The sequence below is a fragment of the Gymnoscopelus braueri genome (assembly GCF_963280865.1).
Source record: "Gymnoscopelus braueri genome assembly, chromosome: 17".
In the NCBI taxonomy this organism is placed as follows: domain Eukaryota; kingdom Metazoa; phylum Chordata; class Actinopteri; order Myctophiformes; family Myctophidae; genus Gymnoscopelus; species Gymnoscopelus braueri.
Window position 1 is genome coordinate 49,681,527 of NC_137617.1, and position 13,147 is coordinate 49,694,673.

At 38.6% G+C, this 13,147-nt stretch overlaps 3 protein-coding genes across 8 annotated transcripts in view; 1 reads left to right on the forward strand and 2 right to left on the reverse strand.

Annotated features, from left to right (window-relative positions):
• The window catches only part of LOC308104861 (ankyrin repeat and SOCS box protein 12-like), a 396,083-nt gene that overhangs the window by 12,827 nt on the left and 370,109 nt on the right, over positions 1–13,147 (reverse strand). The window lies entirely within an intron of this gene.
• On the forward strand, positions 2,286–9,168 carry g6pc3 (glucose-6-phosphatase catalytic subunit 3). Its single transcript, XM_080455434.1, has 7 exons — positions 2,286–2,538; positions 4,049–4,155; positions 4,655–4,745; positions 5,635–5,753; positions 5,860–6,004; positions 7,456–7,869; positions 8,350–9,168. The coding sequence occupies exons 1-6, from the start codon at positions 2,300–2,302 to the stop codon at positions 7,802–7,804; spliced, it is 1,050 nt and encodes a 349-aa protein (XP_080311560.1). The 5' UTR covers positions 2,286–2,299; the 3' UTR covers positions 7,805–7,869; positions 8,350–9,168.
• Positions 10,862–13,147, reverse strand: part of tanc2b (tetratricopeptide repeat, ankyrin repeat and coiled-coil containing 2b) — a 332,731-nt gene continuing 330,445 nt past the window's right edge. For all 6 annotated transcript variants that reach the window (XM_080455415.1, XM_080455412.1, XM_080455411.1 and 3 more), the window contains one exon: positions 10,862–12,957. The gene's annotated coding sequence lies outside the window, so the exon portion shown is untranslated. The remainder of the gene's footprint in view (positions 12,958–13,147) is intronic.

Below are 13,147 nucleotides of genomic sequence, written 5' to 3' on the forward strand. Positions count from 1 at the left end.
TTGTTTGGCTGTATGAGTAGTCTGTCTACATCAGAGTGGGATGCAGTCAAATGGATTTGGTTCCTCAAATCATAAGAAAGAATAACAAATAATAAGCAATAATAAATAACAGCAGAGTTAAACACAGCTATGTCACATTGCAATATTATATATAAGTTGGCACGGGTATAAAGCTTGCCAACTTATATAATAATAATAAGCAAAAATCCTTCAAGATGTTGCAGTGACTTTTGGGACAATTAGCAGCATTTCCCCAAAAACGTTTAAATAGTATACAAAAAGTCTCAGATTTCAAATGTGTTTAAAGGTAGCAGCTCAGTTTAGGCCTATATGTGCAGTGTGGGGTCTATGTCAGATTACATTCAGAAACTATGTCTATTAGATTGTAGTTACAGACAGTTTGATCACAGTTTTCAACCCCCCACTCCTGACAACTCAACAGGAGAGTCTGGGTTCTAGAGTAGACCCCTGCAGACACAATACACACCTCAGATGCTGACACCAGTAGCCCCCCCCCCCCCCCCCCCCCCCAACTCAGGCTGTGACCGACTTAAGGGACAAGGCAAGAAGGGCCTTATTTACGGCATGAAAAGGACCATTAAAGTACTTCAAATCTGGCTCAAAACATTGGACTCTGTCATAGAACCCATTTCCCTTCATGATTGAGACTTCTGGGGTCCACTTGCTAACCAATATTTAGCTAAATGGGATAAGAACCATTTCATGATCACCTAAAATAATTAAATAAACTATAAAAGTGAGCCCCTCCGATCGCCAGGCTGGGTTGCCTAACCCAGGCCTGTGAACATTTGGAAGGCAGTCATAGCCAATCGGCATGTAATCTGAAAAATCTGACTGATACGTCTTGATCACTACCCCAGAGATAATATGTACCGATTTCGATTTGTGTGAGTTTTTGGACAAAATCTGTAGGAGTAGTAGCAACAAAAAAATGTTTAGAAGAAAATACAAAATGGCGAAAATCCAAGACAAAAATATTTTGATTGTACGACCTACGATTCAGACTTATGAATTGACAGACAGACAGACAGACAGGCAGACAGACTGTATGACGGAAGCATTTGGACATTGTGAGAGGCAACAGTCTGGCTCACGACTCACAGACTACTGTGTATAGACATACTGTACATACGAACCCATCTATGATCAATCGACAGACAGACAGACAGACAAACAGACAGACAGACAGACAGACAGACAGACAGACAGACAGACAGACAGACAGACAGACAGCTCGTCAAATGGAGGAGGTGTGTTGCCACTGAATAGGTGGCACAACAGCAACTCTTTGTCATGCTAATGTCATGGACTCGTGAAAAGCGTGTCTGACATGCAGAGTTTGTAAAGGCCGTGAGGGGGTTAGGTTTAGGAGCAGGCCCACACATGCAAAACACACCACGTTACAAAGCCAAAGAGGCCTGTTGTTTATCCTCACAATGATGCTGTGATTTACCTGAATTAGAAATGTTTTGAGATGTTTAAAGAGAATCTAATGAGAAGTTAGATAGATAGCTAGATAGATACCCAGATAGTGTTTTGGAATTATGTGATATAATCTTTGTTGCTTCAATGTGGAGATTCAAGCGGTCAATAACAACAGGGTGACTTTGTAATGTGTTAGTCATGGTTATATCTGTAATAATGTTCTATGTGGTGTGCAATATATAACGGTCAGGATAAAGTAATACACACCACACACACACACACACACACACACACACACAACACACACACACAACTCCAAAGGTGGGCAAGAAATAAAAAATAATTGCTCCATTGATTACAAATTGATAATTCAAAATATGCTCCTCATTGACTTACACTGTACGGTAAAACAGCTCTCAAAGTCACTCTTTTAGCACGTAAATGAACCCAAACAAAGTTGATTCAGGCAATAGAGAACATCACCAAACCCAGTACTGTTTCTTTTTTTAATAAAAATGTCAACTTCCTGTTGATTTTACTATTTGAAGATCTGGATCCGGATCCGCCGATCCAGTCAGGGTTTTCTACTTATTCAAAATGGCAAAATCAACAGGAAGTTAACATTTTTATTTAAAAGAAAAACAGTACTGGGTTTGGTGATGTTCTATATTGTCTGAATCAACTTTGTTTGCGTTCGTTTTTGTGGTCTTGCCCTTTAAGTTTCAAGCTCTCTCTCAAAAAGCAATAGGCTCTGACTCCCCCTAGAGGCACTGCGGTGGAACCGCACGGCGTTTCCTAACAAAAAGCCTTGCCCTGTATTATCAGTGTTAGTAGTAGAGGTGGACGAGACAACATGGAGGACTTCCACACACACATGGAGGCCGTCCATAAGCAGGGCATATGGATGGCAGAGAGCCTGCAGCTCAGGGCCATGAGCTACGAGGGCTTCTGGGTGACCGTGAGTCACATGGCTGACCCCAAGGCCTCCTTCCTGCTGCTCTTCCCTCTGTGTTACTTCATCAACAGTCGTACCGGCGTGGCCGTGCTGTGGGTGGCTGCTCTGTCTGAGTGGCTGAACCTGGTCTGTAAATGGTGAGAGGTCATTCATTAACGACACTCTAATTTATGATGTAACTCTGAGAGTATACACATGGGATCAAATGGATACTCTGTGTCCATTTGATCCCATTTCAATACTCTCTCAGAGTTATGCTAATAATAGTTAGATGAAGTTCACTGTAGAAGTTAAATGAACAAAATTTAAAAAATGTATATACATTAAATGTGTGTATTTTTTAGTCTTCAAATCGTAAGAATTCATTCATTAATGAGCATTTAGTTTAGTATAACTCTGAGAGTATACAAATGGAATCATTCCATTTGTATACTCTCAGAGTTATGCTATTAATGGTTAAATGAAGTTCATTGTAGTTAAACGAACACAACAAAAAACAGTTTATTAAATGTGTGTATTTTTTTAGTCTTCAAATGGTAAGAATTCGTTCATTAATGATCCTTTTAATTAATTTACCTCTGAGTTAGACTACAGAGTTAGACTATAGTAGTTAAAGGAAGTTAATTGTAGTTAAATAGAACAAAAATGGCAAGAATTCTTTCATTAATTTGAATTGAATTCTGAGAGTATACAAATGGAATCAAATGGATACTCTGTGTCCATTTGATCCCATGTGTATACTCTCAGAGTTATAATTTTAATAATTAAATGAAGTCAATTGTAGTTAAATAGAACAGAAAACAGTTAATTAAATGTGTATTTGTCTTTATTCCCCCTACGCGTGATATTGTAATAGAAATAAAAGTGAATTATTTTCTCTAACTGCCTGCCAGCTCAACTTCCGGTATAGTGAAAAGCTGTCCGTCTCTGTTTACCGTCCGACCGGAAACAACTCATCAAGCGGAACCTTTTATGCTGGCCTGGGATCAATGCCATTTTGGTGTTTCTGATTAACCTCGCATCACCAGTCTTTCCACCTCGGAGGAAAGCCTGGTCTCTGTTACTAAAGACCCATATGATCCGGTCTAGGCCACGCCTACTAAAAAAGAAAAAGAAAAAAATAATCCTCTTTCCGGATTCTGCCCATCCGGTTTTGCGGTGCCGCTTTGTTTTGGTTCCCCAATCCCTATTTAAATGGAATAGAATTTGCCCGTGGGATAATACAGACGCTAAATAGTCTCCGGATAGTGCACGCACATTTACATTTAAAAAATAAGCTAAACTATGCCGCATCAAGGATTCTATTAGGACGGACCTATTTTGGGGTGAGACGTCTTTCCGGTTCTGCCCATCCGGCCACTTTTTATTTTTTTAACTTCCGCTCCCGACCGGATCATATACCCGAAAAGGAATGGTGCCCAGGCTAGTTTCTGATCCGGTCTGAGCGGAAATACTGTGACGTCATCAGTCTACCGGAACCAATGACCGGAAACCACTGGCGCCGTGCACCTCCCAAATGATTAAAAAACGTTATTATATTTTGTTAATTTGTTTTGTTGGATGATAATGTATTTTGTATAATGATAATTGTGTAGGATGATACTTTTGTAGGATGATAATATTGTAGGATGATCATTTGTTTTGTAGGATGCTCTTTGGAGAGAGACCATTCTGGTGGATCGGAGAATCCGGATTATTTCTCCAGAATCCACCGAAAGTCCAACAGTTTGCCTCCACTTGTGAAACTGGACCAGGTAAACTTATTCTAAGATTATTTTATTTATTTATGAATGATTACTTTATTACTAATTAGAATTATTACTAATTAGAATTATTACTAATTATGTTGGGGGGGTCCCCAGTTCAAATATGATTATGTTGGGGGGTCCCCAGTTCAAATATGATTATGTTGGGGGGTCCCCAGTTCAAATATGATTATTTTGGGGGGTGGCAGCCTGAAAAGGTTGAGAAGCAGTGGGATAGATGGCATGGAATATATTTTTATATTTGTCAGAAAGAAAAATAAAAGCAACAAAGCTCATGTTTGAGCTTTGTTGCTTTTATTTTTAGATCTGCTATTTTTGAATAGCCAAAGTATAAAATATGGATAAAGTAGTTCAAATGATTGTGACACTTTATTAACTAATGTTGCTGGGGATCCCCTGGTACCCCCCCAAGGACCCCTGGGGGTCCCCGGACCCCACTTTGAGAACCAATGGGTTAGGGTTAACGTGTGTGTGTGTGGTTTCTCAGGCAGTCCTTCAGGTCATGCCATGGTGACGGCTGCAGTGTGGTGGGTGGTGGTGTTCAACATGGCTTCATTTCTCTACAGCCGTACTCACAGGTGTGTGTTTATCACTGTGACATTGTTGTTTAAACGTGCTACACAAACTAAAATAAAACACACCTTAACCATTTATTTTAGTTTTTATATTTAATGCTGTGCGTTTAAAAAGTGCTTATCATTATTATTATTATTTTTGTTGTAGTAGTTGTAGTAGTTGTAGTAGTAGTAGTAGTAGTAGTAGTAGTAGTAGTAGTAGTAGTAGTAGTAGTAGTAGTAGTAGTAGTAGTAGTAGTAGTAGTAGTAGTAGTAGTAGTAGTTGTAGTAGTAGTAGTAGTAAAAATAATTTTCGGTTACTGCATTGTCTATTTCTCGCTTCAAATGTTTTCAAAAACATTCTTGAGAGCAATATTTAGCTGTAAATGACGGCTATCATGTTGGATACAGCATAAAGATCAAGCAGCGCAGCAGGTGCTCTGAGTCTTTGATTAGACAGCTATCTGTTATTGAGCTCATCGTCATTATTCTGAAATAAAACACAGATGAATTCAGCGACTGACCAATCAGAACCAAGCCGTGTAATAAGTAGTGTTATACATAATGTTATGATGTGTTTGTATCTCTAGCTGGCTGCTGTCCTCTCTTCCATACATGTGTTATGATGTGTTATACATGTGTTATGATGTGTTATACATGTGTTATGATGTGTTATACATGTGTTATGATGTGTTATACATGTGTTATGATGTGTTATACATGTGTTATGATGTGTTATGATGTGTTATACATGTGTTATGATGTGTTATACATGTGTTATGATGTGTTATACATGTGTTATGATGTGTTATGATGTGTTATACATGTGTTATGATGTGTTATACATGTGTTATGATGTGTTATACATGTGTTATGATGTGTTATACATAATGTTATGTGTTTGTATCTCTAGCTGGCTGCTGTCCTGTCTTCCATACATGTGTTATGTACTGATGCTGGTGGCTGTAGGAGTGTCCAGGGTCTTCATCCTGGCTCACTTCCCTCACCAGGTCCTGGCTGGCTCTGTCACAGGTCAGAACAGAACTACACAGATACATAAACTCACACATTTCATTTGTTAAAGGCACATTTCACAAATTAAAACGACCCATCATGATCATTTTGTCTGTTTGTCCAGGATTCATTCTAGGAGTGGTGCTCAGCCGCAGGGTGCCTGAAGGTCGCCCCCTGGTGTTCTTTGTGTGCACCAGCATGGGTCTGCTGGTCAGTGCCTTGGCGCTGCATGCTGGTCTGTCAGCTCTACTGGGGATCGACCTGTCCTGGTGAGTCTGGATTAACTCATTAAGACCCGAGGCAGATTCTATACAGAATGTCGTCTAAATCAGTGGTTCTCAAACCTTTTCATGTCAAGGACCCTCAAAATGTTATGTATTTCGCCGCGGACCCCCTCATCTGAAAACGTTTTGTGCCAGGGAGGCAGGGACCACCAGAAGAGAAGTGTAAAACACGTTTTAAAAAAGTGTGTAAAACCAGCTAATATCCTCACGTGAAAGTTGATCATTCGTGTATGTAAAATATATCACACGCTGTTTCACAAATCACACATTATGACTTGGTCGTGAGATTTTATTTTTGCTTTAATCCATGTCAATAAAGGCTCAAAGCCCAGCAAAAAAAATAAAACAAAAATAGATTAAAATAGATTAAAATGTGTGTGAGTTAAAGGTAGGGTAAGTGATTTGCGTTGGTTAAAATAATTGTTAAATAGCTCTATATTGTGATAGTACTCATTGCTATAGAGTGTTTGTTCAGTAAAAGGAGTCTCCTTGTCTCTCCAGCTCTTTATAAAACAGAAAATAAATTTTCGTTTCAGTTTCAGTTTCATTTCCAATTTTATCCAACCAGGACAGAGAACTCAATCAGGATACAGATTAAACAAAGTGAAATTGGAAGTGATGACACTAAGAAATGAGCAGGCAAAATTGGAACTGGAACACTATACCAATTAAGCTTAAAAATTGGTACTTTCTCCTGATTGGCTGAGATTTTGACACTTACCGAAAAATGCATTTTCTGTTTATTAAAGAGCTGGAGAGACATGGAGACATCTGTTACTGAAAAAACACTCTATAGCAATCATTACTATCAGAATATAGTATTTTAACCTTTTAACAAAATACTTTTTGTTTTAACCAAAAAATATCACTTACCCTACCTTTAAAGGAGAATTTAGGACTAAAGTTTTCTTACCTTTTCTATGACGTTATGATATCTTAGGATGAATGGTACAGTAGAAAATTTCATAACTCCACCCCTAAGCCGCCACAGCTTAAAAGGTGCGCGGATAGGCCTTAGGTTAGATCACATATTTTAACAGCTTTAAAAAAAAAAAATACAGAAGTCTTGCTAGACGAGATTGAAATCTCGAGATTTCAATCTCGTCTAGCGAGACTTCTGTTTTTTTTTTGTTTTTTTTTGGGGTGGGGGACTGTTCTGTCACTATGAACGTCAGATCTAAAAAAAAAAAACTAAAAAAAAAGCTGTTAAAATATGTGATCTAACCTAAGGCCTATCCGCACACCTTTTAAGCTGTGGCGGCTCAGGGGTGGAGTTATGAAAATTTTCTACTGTACCATTCATCCTAAGATATCATAACGTCATAGAAAAGGTAAGAAAACTTTAGTCCAAAATTCTCCTTTAAGTAGTAAAACAATGGAACCTTTTTTCCATTCTATTCAGCCCTCATCATTCCATGGTGTGTGTATTTCTGCAGGTCCATAGCGTTGGCTCAGAAGTGGTGCAGCCGCCCGGAGTGGATCCGGCTGGACTCGGCTCCCTTCTCCTCTCTGACGCGGGACTGCGGCGCCCTGCTGGGCCTGGGCCTGGCCCGCTACTGGAGGCCCGGCGGCTGGTCCCTGGCCCGGGGGCCCCGAGCCCTCTGCCTGGCCCTGGCCTCCATGGCTCTCTACCACGTCAACCGGCTGCAGCTGCCCGCCGCCGCCGGCCCGCCGGGCCTCTTCTACGGCCTGTTCTTCGTCAAGTTCGTCATCGTGCCGCAGGTGGTGATGGTGCTGGTCCCCGGGCTGGTGGACCTGCTCACCGACAGGACCAAGACGGACTGAACCGCAGTGGTGGAAAGTAACTTAAGTACATTTACTTAAGTACTGTACTTAAGTACAATTTTGAGGTATTTGTACTTTACTTGAGTATTTCCAATTTCCAATACTTTTACTTCTACTCCACTACATCTCAGAGGCAAATATTGTACTTTTACTTTTACTACAATTATTTGAAAACTTTAGTTACTAGTTACTTCAGATATAAACTATGATATTATGAAACATACATTAACCAATTCAGCCCTATTTTATACCTAGGCTATTTTCAAATATTTAGTACTTTTACTTTTGGTACTTTAAGTACATTTTGATGCCAATACTTTTGTACTTTTACTCAAGTAAAATTAGAATTCTGGACTTTTACTTGTAACAGAGTATTTTTATAGAGCAGTATTGGTACTTTTACTTAAGTAAAGAATTTGAGTACCTTTTCCACCACTGCTGAACCGTCTCAAATGCATGTGGTTCTCAAACCAGTTTTTCTTATTATTTTCTTTTTTATAAAGATTTGTATCATTATTTTGGGTCTTTTATGCCTTTATTAACAGGATAGTAGGCTGACAGGAAACGGGGAGAGAGATGGGTGAGTGACATGCAGCAAAGGCCCGGGAGTCGAACCTGCGACGCGCTGCCAGGCTACACCGCGGACCCCCATCTCAAAATATTATGTTCCAGGGACCCCCCCAGAAGCAAAGATTTGAGTTAAAAATGTTCGCTTTAAAAAAAAATATATATATGTATATAAAGATTTGCACACATTTTCAGGAATTTTGTGACACGCTATGAGCTTGTATGCTATTTTTGATTAGCCAAAGTATAAAATAATGGTTACAGTGGTTAAAATGATTGAATAGGTTAAATTCTGCACAGGCTATAAAAAATAATAATAATAATAAAAAACTAAAAATCAGCTTCCCAGGAGAATATCATTACCACGCCCGTTTTTACTACAGACATTGACGGGAACATGTTAATGTTAACGTCACATTTGCCATACGACGTTGGGAAAAAGGTCAAAAATACCTTTATTGGCCCGGCGCTGCTAATTCTGCCAATTCTGTCTATGTCCAAGTCTATGAAACGACGATTTCTGCTTCATAGTCCATTCATATATTATGGATTATGAAGCAAAAAACTCTGTATTTACTTCTGTATTCTTTTTTCTTCTCCTGGTTTTCACTTTTTTGAGACTTAAATTGTTTTCTTTATTTGTCATGTAAGTACTTTGTGTTGAAAGGGTAGGCAGAACAAGCTTTTTAGCTTCAACCTATACCTTTTTTGGTCATAACTATGTCATATTTATTATTGTTGTTGTTGTTTTTATGAGCATGGAGTATATTGTTTACATAGTGAACTGATGACCAAAATAAAACATTGCAAAGTGAAAGTGAAGTATGTGACTGAGTTCTTAATGATGGCTGACGTCACAGACAGGGCACAGGGTGGACAACGAAGTATAGATAGTCCTGGTCAAATATTACTACAAGTGAAAGCTGCTCTGTCAATATATATATATATATATATATAGTAGCAGTGTTGATTTCGTCGACTAAAACTATGACGAAAACTTTTTCGTCGACTACCTTTTTTCACTGATGAAAACTAAATAAAAGCTAAGCTATGATGACTAAAACTAAGACTAAATATATTGACAATTTCGTCAACAAATAAAAACTAGACTTTAATGTTAGTGAGGGATCTAGTGGAGAAGAGATCCAGTAGAACTAAAAGACAAGTCATTTTATGTTTGGATGCGCTCGGGTGTTGCGCTCTGAAAATAGCAGATCTATAAGCTCACAACGCGTCGCGCTGCGACACGTTGTGAGCTTATAGATCGGCTATTTTCAGCATGCAACCAAGTGTAAATTCTGGCATTACGACCGCCAAAATACATCATAGTCGACTAAATCAACTGTAGATTTAGTCGACTAAAACTAGACTAAAACTAAAATATGACTAAAACTACATGGAACTTTGTTCAAAAGACTATGACTAAAACTGAATCAAAATTTGCTGTCAAAATCAACACTGGGCTGAGGTCACAGACTGGGCACAGGGTGGACAAAGTACTTGAGTCAAAGTAAAGGTACTCCTGGTCAAATATTACTAGACTACAAGTGAAAGCTGCTCTGTCAATATATATATATACAGAGTAGTTTAAAAGAATACGTAGCATTGTGAGCTTAGAGATCTGCCATTTTCACATTTTCACTGTCATACGATAAAGTATAAAATGGGGCATTCATTTATGAAAAAACTAAAATATCAAATATGTAGATACAAGGTTTCCCGCCCCGACAGCGACAATATTCATGATATAGAATGAGTTAATGAAGGGACACTCCGTTTGGACGTTTGGATAGATCACTAAATGGAACATGTGGACAGCAGTGTTCTATGTATCCCAGCACTCATTAACTCTGCTCCTATGGGGAATACTGGTTCTTATCACAATTATTACATTATCACTATTTGAGATAATCACAATAATGTTTCGCATAAATCGTCAGAATCATTTTCCAATCATCTGTAATACATTCTGTTGACATTTATTTTCTTAAATATTCAACAAATGAGAAAAAAAAATCTGATCTACAAGCTGACAATGTGTCTACGTCAGCTTGTAGATCGATTACTTTAGCTATTTTGGAAAATATTTTAAAGTATAACATTATTAAATATAGGGTCTATTTTGGCCATGATATATCTACAGCACATCATGCACTTTGATTATTCAGTCAGTCGTTTCTTTGTATATTTAAATGATGTGTTATATCTGGCAAAAATAGTATTGTTTTGACGCAGTAATGCTCTTATTTATTTATTTTAGAAGTATTAAAAAGGTCTTAAAAGTCCTTAAATTGTCACTTTATAAATGAACAGATACCCTGTAGACACTTATACTGTGTGTTGGTTTGTTTACTGTTGAGTGAGAACAGTAATGTTGCACATTAAGAGAATTACCTGGGGGTCCCTGGGGGTCCCTGCCCACAGTTTTAGAACCACTGGTCTACACAGCATTAGGTCTCATGTAATGTAGAAAAACAACGGACATGCAGGTGCGTGTTTCAGCTTTGAACCATTTATAAATATGTTTTCTTATTTCTTTCAATACATCGTTTTTTTTAATGACTGTACAGATTACAATCAGTTATGAGATAAAAACCACATTCTTTTTTATTGTTTTTAATTAAACATTTTCTTTTCTTCTTTTTTTTCTCCGTTTTTAATCACAGCGATCTGAAAGCTCACATTTACAGACAAGAGAACTCCGCTCAGCAAGCAAATACGTTAAAATAAAATAAAAATCATCTCTTTTTCGTTCTTTTTATAAGAGTCTTGCTTTTTGTCTGGTGAGGTTCAAAGAAAAAAGGAAAAAAAAGATGATATTCTCGGTGGGGTGGGGACGGACGGACGGACGGACGGACGGACGTTCGGACTCCTTATGGTTTTTAAAATCTGAAACGGTATTTATCACACACCAGAATCTGAACAACTTTTGCTATACAGGTTTTCTGCTTGAGCTCATGGTAAAGAATATGACATGCATCCGTCTATTTACAGCAAAAATAATATACATTGACAGTTCAGAAACAAAACAACCCCACCCCTCCCCCCCCACCAAAGAAAAAAAAGGCTTCATCTCCCAAGTACCCATGTTTGAAATTAAGTATATTACAAATCCATACCTTCATTTATGAGATGATGATTTGATGGACACCTCTCTGGTGGAAGATGAGAATTGAGGGTCGGACAGATTAAAGAGACCGTCTCTGAATTCTATCGTCTATTATCAGACGTCTATTATCAGAGGACTCCATATCGCTTAGGACTCAAAGCTCCAAATACTCACTGTATTGCAATGTCACACAACCACTCAGACCCTACCGTATACACTTCATTGTATGTGATATCGCGAAAATAGCCGATCTACAAGCTCGCAATGCGTCGCGAAAGCGACACATTGCGAGCTTGACGATCGGCTATTTTCGCAGAATGCGTCGCCTACTTTCGACCCCCCCGGAAACAGGACGCTGGGGTTCATCAATTGTTCGTCAATTGCGGTAGATTCTTTTGAACTTGGAGCAATAAGCAAAACCAACTGGATTTTGACGGATGTTGTTCTAAATAACGCACCGAGGAGTGCATCAGCAGGGTTGGAACCAGACGCCAGCCATTGTTAAATGTATACTTCACGACGGAACTAAATCGCCTGAATGAGAGACCCAGAGCTGGAGAGAGTGGCATGGTTTAGGTGCGAGGTTATATATATACATGTGTATATATATATATATATATACAGCAGAACTTGTGCTATAAATGTCTATACATATTCACCTGCTTTTAAAAACGTTGTTTGCTGTTTGTATATTCGTTCTACACAGCTCTGTAAATCGTACAGTAACTGCCCCCAATGATAGTCCAGTTTTATCACTGGCCTAGGGGGGGGGGGGGGGGGGGGGGTAGGCCATCCCGGCATCGAACCGACTGCGCGTCCACTTTCTCCAAAGTTGCACAATCATCAACAATAAAAGTATAAGTAACATACATAAAGTGCACTCTCAGTTAAATAACTTCACAGGCATTTTTAGTGCAGAAATGGTCGAAAACGTAAAGAATATGGTTCAGGGTAAAAAATAAATGTTTTTAAACCGATGCAGAAGAAAGGAAAACCTTATTTAGTTAACAGTGGTTTGTGTACAGTAGTGTTTCGGTGCTGAGCATTAATCCCCCTGTCTCACCATATACTTCCCATACAGTAACATTATACTGTAAGTCTCACCATACTACCCATACAGTTATATTATACTGTATGTCTCACCATACTACATATGTTCAAATCTTTCTCAGTAATTTATACTCAGTTGCGTGCCAGAGTGGCGCATCGGAAATAGCCGGATCTGCAAGCTCACAAGCGACGTGTGGTGAGCTTGTAGATCCGGCTATTTCCGCTGTGCGACGCAATGATATACAGTGTCTTCAGCACAGGGGAGGCACATCACCACATTCTCATATATTATACGTGTTATGAGTTATTACATGACACATGGAGCCTATAACCATAAAGCCAAAAGATGATTTCTTTTTTTTTACAACCCATGTAGCGGAATAAACTCAAAACAAAATGTATTGCACTCTTGGCCTAACTGTAGCGTCTTAACCCATTAAGACCTGGAACACATCTGTGTCACTTTAGATTTCTTTGGCTATTCAAAAATAGCAGATCTACAAGCTCATAGCTCGGTGCCGTGCTATGAGCTTGTAGATCTGCTATTTTTGAAAAATCGTGAAAAAACAATTTTTTGATTTTGTTTTTCCAAAAACTGTTAGGATTTAGATTTTTTT

Coding starts and splice junctions, on each gene's coding strand:
- g6pc3 (XM_080455434.1), top strand. CDS start 2,300: ATGGAGGACTTCCACACACACATGGAGGCCGTCCATAAGCAGGGCATA. Junction 2,539..4,048: donor CTGAACCTGGTCTGTAAATG/GTGAGAGGTCAT, acceptor TTTGTTTTGTAG/GATGCTCTTTGGAGAGAGAC. Junction 5,754..5,859: donor CCTGGCTGGCTCTGTCACAG/GTCAGAACAGAA, acceptor CTGTTTGTCCAG/GATTCATTCTAGGAGTGGTG.